The sequence below is a fragment of the Sparus aurata genome, chromosome 13, assembly GCF_900880675.1.
Source record: "Sparus aurata chromosome 13, fSpaAur1.1, whole genome shotgun sequence".
NCBI lineage: Eukaryota > Metazoa > Chordata > Actinopteri > Spariformes > Sparidae > Sparus > Sparus aurata.
In genome coordinates this window covers 29,737,675-29,752,179 of record NC_044199.1, presented here as the reverse complement: position 1 = coordinate 29,752,179, position 14,505 = coordinate 29,737,675, and the positions used below count along the sequence as shown (strand labels likewise).

At 40.7% G+C, this 14,505-nt stretch overlaps 3 protein-coding genes across 3 annotated transcripts; 2 read left to right on the top strand and 1 right to left on the bottom strand.

Moving 5' to 3' along the window:
* Positions 1-121: 121 nt before the first annotated feature.
* txndc15 (thioredoxin domain containing 15) lies at positions 122-6,252 on the bottom strand. Its single transcript, XM_030439091.1, has 6 exons — positions 6,029-6,252; positions 4,787-5,106; positions 3,677-3,823; positions 3,151-3,314; positions 1,457-1,587; positions 122-502 (listed from the first exon to the last, which is right to left on the bottom strand). The coding sequence occupies exons 1-6, from the start codon at positions 6,120-6,122 to the stop codon at positions 306-308; spliced, it is 1,053 nt and encodes a 350-aa protein (XP_030294951.1). The 5' UTR covers positions 6,123-6,252; the 3' UTR covers positions 122-305.
* A 1,156-nt stretch (positions 6,253-7,408) lies between these two features.
* Positions 7,409-9,754, top strand: LOC115593616 (tripartite motif-containing protein 16-like). Its single transcript, XM_030437200.1, has one exon. The coding sequence runs from the start codon at positions 7,476-7,478 to the stop codon at positions 9,147-9,149; it is 1,674 nt and encodes a 557-aa protein (XP_030293060.1). The 5' UTR covers positions 7,409-7,475; the 3' UTR covers positions 9,150-9,754.
* A 2,489-nt stretch (positions 9,755-12,243) lies between these two features.
* Positions 12,244-14,095, top strand: LOC115593684 (tripartite motif-containing protein 16-like). Its single transcript, XM_030437285.1, has one exon. It carries the CDS (start codon positions 12,327-12,329, stop codon positions 13,992-13,994), a length of 1,668 nt encoding a protein of 555 aa, XP_030293145.1. The 5' UTR covers positions 12,244-12,326; the 3' UTR covers positions 13,995-14,095.
* Positions 14,096-14,505: the final 410 nt, after the last annotated feature.

Sequence of the window (14,505 nt, the reverse complement as noted above, 5' to 3'; positions counted from 1 at the left end):
TAAACTATGATTACTTTGAAGTAAAGTCAAACAAATGTAAGCTGAGAAGAAATGCTGCATAAGAAGGAATACAAGATTTCTAAAAAGAAAACAGAAACAACAGTCCAAAAGCCATGAAACATTAACAGCTACAAATCATTATAATCTTTATTATAAATCACAATGGCTCACATAAATTAATTTTGTTCATCAAACACTTGAAGCATAAACAAATTAGCAACTGTTAATTTTAATAACAAAGGAAACTATTTATCCAATCATCATGTACATCCAATGACTTGCAGTCTGTGTATGTGTGCGTGTTTTCAGTCCTGATGCTCGTGCTCCTGTCCCGGTATGAGCCAGCGGATGCTGTCCGTCCGCAGGATGGCGTACGTAGTGAAGCCCATGATGAAGAGGACAGAGAAGACCAGCAGCCAGTCGATGCTCTTCACCGGGACGCTGGGTAGAGGGCCGACAAGGTCTGCGTCCATCACGTTTCTGTCGGAGGCAGCGTCAAACCCTGGAAGAGTTATCAGAAAACACAGCAGGACTGATGAGCAGTGTTGGAATAGCTAACTGACCCCTCTTAGAGTGCAGATATAGAGCGGTTTAATTTGTCATTGCATCAGGAGTTTGTGTGTATATCAATACAATATCGTTATTGGGATATGAGACTATTTATTGTCTTCGATTTTAGATATTGTGGTGTGGCATAAGTGTTGTCTTTTCCTGGTTTTAAAGGCTCAATTACAGCAAAACGATGTCATTCTTTTTATTTACCAGCACTTTGCCAAGACACTTTGTAAACTCTGTTTTCAAAGGTGCTTCTGTATATAAATAAAGTTTATCAATCAGTATTAGATCAGTTGGGCAATATTGGCCTATCACGTATATATTGGTATTGCCGTTTATGTTATCCGATATACATTGATAACAAACTGTTATTGTTAGAGATATGATGTTTTAGATAATTTTGAATTATTGAATTCCCAGTGAAGATTGATGTTTAAAGTGCTCTGGTGTCATTTTAAACTATAATGTTTATTGTTCAACTGCAAAATATTCTGCCTCTGTTATCTTTGTGTTTGATAACAACATTTGAGGGATTATTCCAAACAATGTGTGTATATCAGCTGATATATCAGTTATCATTTTTCACTTCTCCTTGTATCATTGGTGGCCCGAAAAATTAAGTATCCAGTAGAAACAATCTCAGTCTATCTCAAGATATATTCAATCTTTGTGAAAAACTTAATGTCTCATGTAGTCAGACATTACAGTGAGTCAGCAGGAGTTGAATAGAGACATCAGTTTGAATGACAAGGAGCTTCCTGCTGTTTATTTATTTGGCACGGACAAAATGTCCTAAATCTAAATTCATGTTTTCCAGCTACAGGACTTCTTCTCGCAGAGGATCTTTATAATCACTGATGGTGCACTTCTAAGCATAAAAATCTTCAGACTCGGTTTGTACCTGTCTGGTTAACGATGAAGGAGGTGAGCGTCTCCAGAGTTCTGTCGGTGTGGTTGAAGCGAGCCATGGGTTTGGCTCCCTGGAACAGCAGGATGTTGGGCACCGCCACGGTCCCAAACCTCGTGGAGAGGCTGGTGGAAGATGGAGATGGACAAGAATTACAAATGACGATTGAGTTCTAGGTATTCAGCTGAGATGCTGATCTGAAATAATCCATCCAATCAGTATAAACATAATGCTAAGTTAAGAGTAGTTCAAAGGAGTGTTGGTTGAGGCTGTAGTTAATAGAGATGTTGTGTTGATCTGCGTTATGTTTAAAGGCAGGAACACACCAGCCCAACCGTTGGACGTCTGAAGCGTTTGGAGAGACTCGGAAGAGGTCGGGAACATATATGTTTGGTGTGTTCGGCTCTGTCGGAAGCTTTCGGAGCCGTGCGGACGTTGTCGGATCCGACTGAGCATGCGAAGTCTGAGGAGGAGGGCCGTCGGACGTCTGAGCCATTGGATCCTCTGATTGGTTGTGTGCCAGCTGAATGGCCGTTCTGATTGGCGGTGTGCTAGCGAATCACCGCGGTGTGTGGGAGGGACGGAATACTGTGTGCGCTTTGTTTTTCTATGCACTCCGTTCCGTCATTCCCCGTTTTCATGTTTTGCAGTAGTGACACCAGACAAGTTGTTACGTCCGTTCAGGACGAATTAATTTGTGTAAGTTTGGTAATGCCTCGCTGCATGTTTAGTATGCAGCTGTTTTTTATCGGAAATAGTTAAGTTTCGTTTTGATCGAAAGTAAAAAGAGTTGCATGCATAAGGTTCTCGTTTACAACTCACAACACAAGCGCCACCCGCTTATTGCATCTCGCGCAAGCGCAGAACGTACACGCTACTGTGGCGTAGGCAGCACGTCGAAGCGGTGTGTTCAATGCAACTTTTCTGCCGAACGGGTCAGACAAGAGGCAACGGAGTGGTCGGAGAGTGGTCGGATAAGGCAGTTGGACGTCTGGGCGGTGTGTGGGGGCCTTAAGAGCGTTTCTCAGACAGCACATTATAAGGGCCTCTCACTAAAACAATTCAACACAACACCACCACTGAACAAACACTGCCATATGGGAATGAAAATATTTGTTCCGGTTCATCATGGGTCCAAACCTGGAAGAGGTCCCAAGATAAATAGAAAAGATCACCACCTGATTAAAGTGAAAAAATTAAACAATAGTAGACAGAAAGGTTTTCTTTTATTACTTCTCTCAGATTTTTGCAATTTATTCATGCAACAGTGGAGACTTTCATCCCACAAATGAGACAAATTCAGGAAGAAAAAAGAAGCCTTTAGGGGAACCGCTCACAAACCCACAACCACATTGAGCCCATAACCTCCAGGGATGAGCGATGAACAGCGGACATTTCTGGATTTTAGGGTCTCACAAGACAAAAATGTGGGGAACAACAGGTGTAAGGTTACAGTTTTATCTGTGACAACAAGCACACTGCAGAACCTTTCTGATGGATCTCTATCCTAATCAGCTTGGTAACTATTTGGTAATTAAACTGTAAGGCAATATTTCTACCAGATAAAGAACTGATGTTACCTAAGCCACATACCACAAAGGGTGAAACGAATCAGAAATCCCTAAATAGTCTTTCCTTTCACAGAGGGAGGGACAATACACATTAATACCTTAAACAAGACTAATCACCTGCTGTGCTGCGAGGCATCCAGCGCCAGGAAGTGCATGCTGGGGAAAGCTCTGGGCAAGGCGTTGAAGTGAGGTGCCAGGCTGGCTGAGAACTGGCACCAGGCGGTGAAGAATAGCACCACGGAGCACTCTGTGCCGTTAGCATTCAGGAACTCCATCAGGTCCTGAGAGAAATGACACACAGGGACACAAAGTGAGGAATGGAATCCTCTCCTCTGCCACTTAATTTGAAAAATTAAAAAAGTCGTGAATATCAGCAGAGTCTGGTATCATCTTTTACAATAGTAGGTGGCTAGAAACACCACAAGTCCAAATACTGTTTGGTTTTATTATGCTTGTCTTGGCTTGTTTTAAAAGGAGCAGTAAAGAGTTGCCAAAGTACAGCTTCCACAGCTGAATGAATAACATCAAAGTTCCGACCATAAATGCAAAACAATAAAACTTGCTTCTAAGGTAAATTCAGAAAAAAAAAGTATCCAGATGTTAAGAGTGTTTATGACACAGAGACAGAGGGCAGCATGATTACCTGTGAAGCGTTGAGGACCTGCACGGTGAAACTGTCCATTCCTGTGATGTTCCTCTTATCACAGTTCACCTTGTACGTCTTGGCTGTCTCTGTGGCATTCTGCTCCTCCATTGGAGTGATGTCTGCATGCACTATTTCAAGAGTGACCTGAAGGTAAACATCCAAGGAGAGGTCAACTTCTGCAGTACTGCCTCTCCCATTGCAACTCATCACTGTGTTTATATCAACTGGTTTGAGCTGAGGCATGCTTCTGTAAAATCCTAAACTATGACTACAACATGGATCTACAATGATGTATTTTCATAATTTAGTAATCCACAGATTATTTATTTTCTATTCACTGATCAGTTAAAATGACTTTAAATGTCACTGGACATTTAGAACATGTTCTAAATTGTTTTGCGGCAGGATCAACCTTTTTTAAATAACTGTTAAACGACATCAAGAGACTTAAAACAAATTCATTAAAAAAATATTGTAGTGACCCTTTGCCTATCAAATAAGTCTGTCAGTCACTGGCTGTCCAATACAATAAAGCAGAGTATCACTGTCTCTGTGATGACTCATTTGCTGATCACTGACAAAAGAAAAGGTAACGTTTCATTTACAGCCTGCCAAATGATCAAAAACTGTTTGCCTCTTGGCTCTTCCTAGTCTGCCACATGTCTCAAATGAGGCCATGATTATAAGACCTCCTCCGCCCTGACAGTGGCACAACTCTATCAAGTAGTGAAACATTTACAAAACAAAACAAAATCTTGACAAAAATGGCTCTTACAAATATAAACAAGCATATATCAAGAATCTGAACACACTAATTAATTTGTACAATTTAAAGAGATTTTTCTTTAATCGTGTAATCACCTTTTGACTTTCCCAGAAATCATTTGTGACCTCATCGGCCAGCTAGTCATCATGATTCTTAATCCACTACTTTCATTTTAGGGAAACAACTCACAGTGGTTGTTTATCACCAGAAGTAGTGGTACAGGATAAATATTTACTGTCCAAACTTTACCATGGTTTCCCTGGAGTCAGGTGTTCATACCTCATCCTATTCCTTAAGCTAGAACAACTCATTTTCATATTATAACGCTTCTAGATAGTAACCTGCTGTGATGATTCAGAGCTCGTCTCCTCCAGTGATGCTCCATTAGTAGCCAGATCATGTGCATCACACTGGGCACTGTTGTCGTCACAAGGCGGGGAGAAGCCTGACTGGAAGTCTTTCACATTTTTGGGAAAGAGGGATTCGATGTCAGATGGATCTATGGGGGCTTCGGTTCCCATCACGGCATCTGCGATCTCAGCCGTCTTGAACTGCCTCTTCGGCAGAGAGTCCAGGTCGTCTGACTCCACAAACTTGGGGCTGTTCTCCAAGTCGGACACTGCATCCTCTGACCGCATGAGCTCCAGGGACTCATCGCTCCCTGAAAAACATCAATTATAGGTCAAGCTCAGAACATAAGCCAGTTCTCTCTCGCTGTCTTTCATTAAAGAGAAGAGCCTTATCGCCAATATCTTTATTGAATCAAATAGAATGCATGAATGAAGTGACATTAAACCACAATTCATGGTAATTGGCAGGTAAGAAACATCAATAAAATTGAATTTGCTCGGTCTTTTCAAACGTAGAAGGGCTTATTAATGTGTTCTTTATTTTGTTTTATTCGTATGTACTCTGTGTAGCACTTTTATCACACAAATGTCCTTTATTTGGTTGCATTTAAATAGATTATATGAACTAGCCTTTGTTCTTTATTTGTGCTTTTTCTCATGTATTCTTCGAAGCTTATTTTAAACAGTATTTTATGTGAAGCATTTTGTGACCTAGTTTAGATAAGTTATCGGTGCACCTAGCTAAAAAGCCAAGGTTTACACAGCTAACATGAGTGCAGTCTAACACAAAAGGCCTGCATTAGATCCTTTATGTAGTTTATCATTCAGTTTTTGTTGTAATTGCTTTAAAGAGGTGTAGCTTACAGTTCTAGCTAGCTCGCATGCTCATGTCTACTGAAATAATAGTGTCCAAAGCTAGCGTTAGCTTTGTCCTTTAACCGTGAGTGCATCACTAGTTTTTTAACTAAAATTCAGTTTCAAAGTATAATGCATGTAACGTTAACGTTAACGTTACAACATCTTTATTAATTCAACATTACGGAGATCGACATGGTGTTTTGAGCAAAGAGCAGGGTTCGTTTGGTTTAACTGACATCTTATTAAAACACGAACAAAACGCTGAGACAGCTAGCAAGTTAATATTAGTATGACAACCAGTTAGCTGTTACCAATAACTGCCAGTTTACTATTATGCTACCACTGTTAGCTAACGAGCTGGTGTCAGTCTCTTACCTTGTGCCGCCACCGAGAACCTCAGAACATCAGAATGACACAGCATAAATAACAAAACATACGAGATGTACAGTTTGTTAAAAATGCCCGTCATGTTTTTAAAACTTAGTTGGATACAAATATGAACCGTAATCACGACATGTTGAGAATTTACATGATATGATGTTCGGCTCACGGGAAATAATGTTTCGAGGTACGGCGGAAGAAAATAAATGCAACACCTAAGACGTATGCTTCCGGAGGCGGACATTAAACCATGAGGGACCAGTTGGACGTTTGCAAAAAATTGCAATGTTGTGATTTTCAAGACTAACCACATATTTTATCTCTCTTTTTATATGAAATGTTGCTTTTGTTGTAAGAACGTTTTCCCTTTTAATTTGAAATCTGGTTTTCAAGTTATGGAAGCCGAGAACGGCCATAGTTATTTCAAGATATCAAAAGAGGGATAAAAAGAGATTGATTCTTTTTATTACTTACAATTATTTTAAGTGATCAGGAGTGTCATTCCAACATGCATGATTGGCATCTTGACAACTATATCAACAAGTTCCAGCCAATCAACGAGTCCATATCATCCATCAACAATTTAGACTGTACCTTAGCCTTCTTTGTTTGTATACATATTTTCATACTTTATTTTACCATTCAAATACCAACCAATGTGGGCTGTTTCTTTCACAGTAAGTCCATCCCAACTAAGACTTTTTTTTGGCTTTAGTCTACTTGACAGTAACACATCTGCCTTCAGTTGATCCCTGTACAGAAGCCTTTTGACTTCATGAAGTTGTTTTCTCGTTATAAGTAATCTCCTTCTGTCGAGAAGTCAATATGTTGTTTTCTCAATTCAAAGAGATACATATGGCAGAAATGCATCACAAGAGCACAAGCTTTATCTTGGCATAACAAGACAATTGACTTGTAATCTCAAGCCAATGGATTTAAACTAATTACAAGTATATTAATTTGCTATTTCAAGATTAGAGCATGAAGAAAATGATTGCAAGCAATCCATTCTCAGCTTCCACACAAGAGATCACATCGCCTGCATTGTTTTTAATTAAACAGTACTGATCTGAGTAGTTACATTTACTCCTGGAAGTTGAATCATTCATAGGACTATGCACTGTTAGGAATAGAGACGTACTGCAACTGTCACACCACTCCTCTTCCTTGAAGTCAGCACAACTTTATAACTCCCACCCAGACTTTTATTGACTGGCTCGGCTCCTCCTGCTCTGAGTGATGCAGCTCTGATGTTGGTAGTTCCCTCCCCTTTCATAGATCTACCAGTGAAAAGATGGGTCTGAACACCATGTGATGAAATGTAAATGCTGATAGGTCCAGACAGTACAGACCACTTTCTAAACATCAAGGAAATGAGCTCAGCTTTTATCTGGTAACAGAAAGTGAAACTTACTGACATTCACTGTCGTCTGGAGGAGAAATGGCGCAGCAAGTGATTCAGCTGGATCGAGAGAAACTGAGCTGTTCAATCTGTCTGGATCTTCTGAAGGATCCGGTGACTATTCCCTGTGGGCACAGCTACTGCATGAGCTGTATTAAAGACTGCTGGGACACGGAGAATGACAAGGAAGCACACAGCTGCCCTCAGTGCAGGCAGAGCTTCACACCGAGGCCTGTCCTGGTGAAAAACACCATGTTAGCAGAGTTAGTGGAGGAACTGAAGAAAGTACAACTTCAAGCTGTTTCATCTGATCAGTCCTATGCTGGACCTGGAGACGTGGTCTGTGATTACTGCACTGGTAAGAAGCTGAAAGCCTTCAAGTCCTGTCTGGTGTGTATGGTCTCTTACTGTGAGCAACACCTCCAGCCTCACTACAGTGTGGCTGCATTAAAGAAACACAAGCTGGTTGAAGCCACCTTAAAGCTTCAGGAGAACATCTGCTCTCGCCACAACGAGGTGATGAAGATTTTCTGCCGCACTGATCAGCAGTGTATCTGTTATCTCTGCTCCATGGATGATCATAAAGGCCATGACACAGTCTCTGCTGCAGCAGAAAGGGCTGAGAGGCAGACGCAGCTCGGGGCGAGTCAGCAAAAAATCCAACAGAGAATCCAGGACAGAGAGAAAGACGTCAAGGTGCTTCAGCGGAGGGTGGAGGCTGTCAATCTCTCTGCTGACAAAGCTGTGGAGGACAGTGAGAAGACATTCACCCAGCTGATCCGTCTCATTGAGAAGAGAAGCTCTGAAGTGAAGCAGCAGATCAGATCACAGCAGAAAACTGAAGTGAGTCGAGCTAAAGATCTTGAGGAGGAGCTGCAGCAGGAGATCACTGAGCTGAGGAGGAAAGACACTGAGCTGGAGAAGCTCTCACACACTGAAGATCATCTCCATTTCCTGAACAACTACGTCTCACTGTCATGTCTGAGCCAACCTAAAGACTTACCCAGCATTGATATACGTCCTCTGTCCTCTTTTGAGGGTGTGACAGCAGCTGTGTCGGAGGCCAGAGATAAACTTCAGGCTGTCCTGAGTGAGGAGTGGACAAAGATCTCACTGGCAGTGACTGAAGTGGATGTTTTACTGCCTCAAGCAGAGCCCAGAACCAGAACTGAACTGCTGAAGTATTCTTGTGAAATCACACTGGATCCAAACACAGCAAACACACGTTTGTCATTAAGTGACAGGAACAGAAAAGCAACACTAATGTTAGTAAACCAGGTATATTCAGCTCACACAGACAGGTTTGGTGAAAGGTGGCAGGTCCTGAGTAGAGAGAGTCTGACTGGACGTTGTTACTGGGAGGTGAAGTGGAGCGGGAGAGTTTATATAGCAGTTGCATACAAGAACATTAGCAGAACAGGGAGCCGTGATGAATGTGGATTTGTATATAATGACAAATCCTGGTCATTAAGATGTAACAGTGGAGGTTATAAATTCAAACATAATAACATTGTAACTCCCATCTCAGGCCCTCAGTCCTCCACAATAGGAGTTTACCTGGATCATAGTGCAGGTACTCTGTCTTACTACAGCGTCTCTGAAACCATCACTCTCCTCCACAGAGTCCAGACCACGTTCACTCAGCCTCTCTATGCTGGATTTTGGCTTCCTTTTGGTACTGGTACCACAGCAGAGTTGTGTGAGCTCAAGTAGACAGGAGATTAAAGAGAGACTCATCTGTGGTGCTGTACATGTTGAGGTGTGTCTGCACTGCACTGATCAAACATGGTGGGTGGGACTGTAATGTTTTTCTCTGATTTTATATTGGGGTTTTATTTTCTTGTCACTTTAGTGAAACTGTGATTGTTTCCTACAGAGTGATTAGAACATCTTGTTTGTTGAAATTTGACTTGTACGCTACATTTACTGAACATTTGGGAAATATTACATAAGATGTGAAATGAAAAATCTTTTTTTGTCAGACTTACTTGCATCAGAAACATGTGGTGTGTAAAATGTGTTAATCTGTTTGGATTTTCGAGTTTTAAGTTATTTCTGTCATTTTATTTATACCAAATCTTCATGAACTTATTTTGTGTAATTTTATGTTTCGTTTTAGTTTTCCACATACTTTTGTCTGTACTGCATAATGTGCCTCTGTTATAATGATAATGTAACCAAAACCAAGAATGTCTGATCTCTGCACTAAAGATGTCAAACATGGTGGGTGGGACTGTGATGTTTTTCTTGGATTTTATTTAGTTTTGTTTGTTTGTTTATTCGTCAACTCAATTAAATGTTGAAATTAAGGGATTAAACTGTTGTTTGTGGAAATTTTAAATTTACTAAAATATTTCCATTTTACACTGTGTGTGGAAAATATTAGTTAAACAAAATGTCTGACTAGAAATCTGTTGTTGTCCTACTTAAGTTGACTTTTGTTATCATATAAATGGGCTCAATTATGTCAAAAACTACAAAATAATAAAATTCATGTATGCATGTATTGTAAGTAATAGTAGTAATCTTTTTTATTTTGAAAATAACATTAAGTTGTGCCACATCTTCATGAACATGATTTGTATCATTAGTTTTCTTTTAGTAGTTTACATACTGCCGTCTGTGCTGCATACTATGTTGTTATTGTGACGATATTGGAAATTCTCGTTACTCCGTAAAATTAGTGATGCTGTAGAAACAGATATGATTAAAATTTTACCTTCTGAAAAAGAGTTCTCTACTTATCTTTGGAAGAGTTGTAAAGTGTCTTTACAAGGTAACTTTTTTCGGAAACATCTATGAAAGTCTTTGTTCAAAACCCTTCGTCTAACGAATATGACACATTAATAAGGTGCTACATATAGCATTTTGTTTTTGAAATGAAAGACTATATTTACAGCAAACCATCCTGTTGCAAAGGCAATGTTGCTACGTGTCAGTGTTTCCCTCCTTTCTTGCTTTGCTTGTGTTTGTTTAAAGAGCAAGAATGAGAGCGAATATCCAACAACATTAGATAATAAGGAATTCAAACTGTAGTGTGATGAACAGAAAAGTAAAATGTGTGTCCAGCTCAGCTCAGGTCATCTTCTCACGATGGTCTCCTTTGTTTACAGTAATAAAACATTTTAAAATGAATGTTTCCATCACTAAGCTGTGTTCAAATGCTTCATGAAGCACACTGAAATACCTCTACAGATAGTAACATAAAACTTCTTGCTCATGTGGTAGTTGTGTAGTATTTTCCCACTAAGAAACCAGACACAGCAGCATGTAGTGAGAGCTTCCACACACCATAGATCTCCAGCAGTTGCACTGAAAAACTAACAGTATTATATCAGGTGGCAGGCACATGGATTGACTTCACAAGGGTCTTGCAGGTAAAGGTGGAGAGAGTCCCAGGTGGAGCTGGAAACACTGGTAGTTGGTGTGCAGGTGAACACTGTGTTAGAGTGAACATGAAAGACGTTGCATCTCCAAAAGAGGAACACGAAAGAACTAGAAGTCATACAAAAGGACGATCTAACAGGAGCCATGTAAATGTGAAATCATCTGGAAGCAGGTAGCGAGGAGAGCAGGGCTTCATCAGCAGGTGCTGACTGCAACCTGCTGCAGGTTCAAGTTCAAGTGCAAGTTACTTTATTAGCACCCAGAGGTAGATTTTGTTTGCAGTAGTGGAGTCCACAAACACACATATAGAAAAAACACAGAGGCACTATCACACATCATCCTCAACTTAGGACAGTGGAAATTAAACAATGGCAAATTAAGAAGTTCTTTAAAAAGTTCTTACAAGTCCAGATCACTCTAAGATATTCAAGTGAACTAAAATGCTAGAAGTAAGAGGGAAATTAACAAAATTTATCAATTAAAAATATTTAGGTTGTAAAAATATTCATGATGTTTAAAATATGAATAGATAAGTAAATAAAATAAATACAGCATTGAGTAAATAAGTAAAAGTAACAACAATTAATCACTAGTGCAAAATATAGCTATGACTTATTCCTCAGTGTAATGGCTGCAGGGACAAAAGCTGTTTCTGTGTCTTTTTGTTCAACACCTGGGGATTTTAAACCTGCGCTCAGAGGGGAGAAGCTGAAACTGAGTGTGCAATGGATGGAAACTGTCATTTAAAATTTAACCACATATGTGCTGTAGCTGTTTTATATACAAGGTCTCCACGTTGAGCTGTGGCTCACCAATCAGCCTGCTGGACCACTTTACTATTCGGTTAAGTTAGTTTTTATTTTTCAATCAGGTGTTACTACTCTGCTTCACCTCCAGACTAGAGAGCTTCTTCTTTCCTCAGGCTGGGAGACTCCTGAACTCATCCTCTGCTCTCAACTACAAGAAATTGTTCATTGTTGTGTCTTATTTTATATTCATCCATTTACAGATTTGTTTTCCTTAAGTGAAGAGCATGAAGGGAATTCAGCAAGTATTTTCTTAAACAACTCTGTTGTAAGATGATAGAAAGAAAAAGGAACCTTGTACCCTGTAAATCAGGTTCCTTTGGGAACACGGGTTGATTATATAGTTATCTGAGAGGTGCACTGATCTGAGAGCTGATACACAATGCAACTCTCACATCCCTCCTCTTTCTGAAATTAAACTCATCTTTTTACCCCACCCAGACGTTACTGATGGGCCGGCTCGGCTCCTCCTGCTCTGAGAAACTCTCAAAGCACATTCAGCTCTGATGTTGGTAGTTCCCTCCCCTTTCATAGATCTGCCAGTGTACAGGTGGGTTTAAACACCATGTGATGAACTGTAACAGCTGATAGGCTCATACACTACAGACCAGTGAGTAAACATCAAGGAAATGAGCTCAGCTTTTATCTGGAAACAGAGAGTGAAACTTACTGACATTCACTGTCGTCTGGAGGAGAAATGGCGCAGCAAGTGATTCAGCTGGATCGAGAGAAACTGAGCTGTTCAATCTGTCTGGATCTTCTGAAGGATCCGGTGACTATTCCCTGTGGGCACAACTACTGCATGAGCTGTATTAAAGACTGCTGGGACACGGAGAATGACAAGGAAGCACACAGCTGCCCTCAGTGCAGGCAGAGCTTCACACCGAGGCCTGTCCTGGTGAAAAACACCATGTTAGCAGAGTTAGTGGAGGAAGTGAAGAAAGTACAACTTCAAGCTGCTTCACCTGATCATTCCTCTGCTGGACCTGGAGACGTGACCTGTGACTTCTGCGCTGGGAAGAAGCTGAAAGCCTTCAAGTCCTGTCTGGTGTGTATGGTCTCTTACTGTGAGCAACACCTCCAGCCTCACTACAGTGTGGCTGCATTAAAGAAACACAAGCTGGTTGAAGCCACCTTAAAGCTTCAGGAGAACATCTGCTCTCGCCACGACGAGGTGATGAAGATTTTCTGCCGCACTGATCAGCAGTGTATCTGTTATCTCTGCTCCATGGATGATCATAAAGGCCATGACACAGTCTCTGCTGCAGCAGAAAGGGCTGAGAGGCAGACGCAGCTCGGGGCGAGTCAGCAAAAAATCCAACAGAGAATCCAGGACAGAGAGAAAGACATCAAGGTGCTTCAGCGGAGGGTGGAGGCTGTCAATCTCTCTGCTGACAAAGCTGTGGAGGACAGTGAGAAGACATTCACCCAGCTGATCCGTCTCATTGAGAAGAGAAGCTCTGAAGTGAAGCAGCAGATCAGATCACAGCAGAAAACTGAAGTGAGTCGAGCTAAAGATCTTGAGGAGGAGCTGCAGCAGGAGATCACTGAGCTGAGGAGGAAAGACACTGAGCTGGAGAAGCTCTCACACACTGAAGATCATCTCCATTTCCTGAACAACTACGTCTCACTGTCACGTCTGAGCGAACCTAAAGACTTACCCAGCATTGATATACATCTTCTGCCCTCTTTTGAGGGGGTGACAGCAGCTGTGTCGGAGGCCAGAGATAAACTTCAGGCTGTCCTGAGTGAGGAGTGGACAAAGATCTCACTGGCAGTGACTGAAGTGGATGTTTTGTTTTTGGAGCACAGAACCAGAACTGAACTGCTGAAGTATCCTTGTGAAATCACACTGGATCCAAACACAGCAAACAAACGTTTGTCATTAAGTGACAGGAACAGAAAAGCAACATTAATGTCAGTAGACCAGGTATATTCAGCTCACACATACAGATTTGTTGAAAAGTGGCAGGTCCTGAGTAGAGAGGGTCTGACTGGACGTTGTTACTGGGAGGTGAAGTGGAGCGGGACAGTTTATATAGCAACTGCATACAAGAACATTAGCAGAACAGGGACCTGGACTAAATGTGTATTTGGATATAATGACAAATCCTGGTCATTAATATGTAACAGTGGAGGTTATAGATTCAGACATAATGATAATGTTACTTCCATCTCAGGTCCTCAGTCCTCCACAGTAGGAGTTTACCTGGATCATAGTGCAGGTACTCTGTCTTACTACAGCGTCTCTGAAACCATCACTCTCCTCCACAGAGTCCAGACCACGTTCACTCAGCCTCTCTATGCTGGATTTTGGTTTCGAGGCAGTACTGGTGACACAGCAGAGTTGTGTGAGCTCAAGTAGACAGGAGATTAAAGAGAGACTCATCTGTGGTGCTGTACATGTTGAGGTGTGTCTGCACTGCACTGATCAAACATGGTGGGTGGGACTGTAATGTTTTTCTTGGATTTAATAAAGTTTTTGTTTGTTTGTTTGTTTTTGTTTGTTTGTCAATTCAATGAAATGGTGAAATGAAAAAGACATTTTGCGACATAGTTATTAAACTGTGTTGTTCGTTGAAATTGGATATTTACTAAAACATTTCCATTTCATACTGTGTATGGAAAATGTTACTTACGTAATATAACTGACGAAAAATCTGTTTTTATCCTACTTAGATTTGATTTTTGTTATCATATAAATGGGCTTAATTATGTCAAAAATTACAAAATGATTAAAAGTTATATATGTAAATATGTATTGTACATAAGTAATAGCAGTCATTTCTTATTCTGATTATAAAAGTCATTTAAGTTTTACCCTATCTTCATGAACATGATTTGTATCTTTTGTTTTCTTTTTAGTAGTTTACATT

Coding starts and splice junctions, on each gene's coding strand:
- LOC115593616 (XM_030437200.1), top strand. CDS start 7,476: ATGGCGCAGCAAGTGATTCAGCTGGATCGAGAGAAACTGAGCTGTTCA.
- txndc15 (XM_030439091.1), bottom strand. CDS start 6,122: ATGACGGGCATTTTTAACAAACTGTACATCTCGTATGTTTTGTTATTT. Junction 5,107..6,028: donor GTTCTCGGTGGCGGCACAAG/GTAAGAGACTGA, acceptor GATGTTTTTCAG/GGAGCGATGAGTCCCTGGAG. Junction 3,315..3,676: donor AGGTCCTCAACGCTTCACAG/GTAATCATGCTG, acceptor CATTTCTCTCAG/GACCTGATGGAGTTCCTGAA.
- LOC115593684 (XM_030437285.1), top strand. CDS start 12,327: ATGGCGCAGCAAGTGATTCAGCTGGATCGAGAGAAACTGAGCTGTTCA.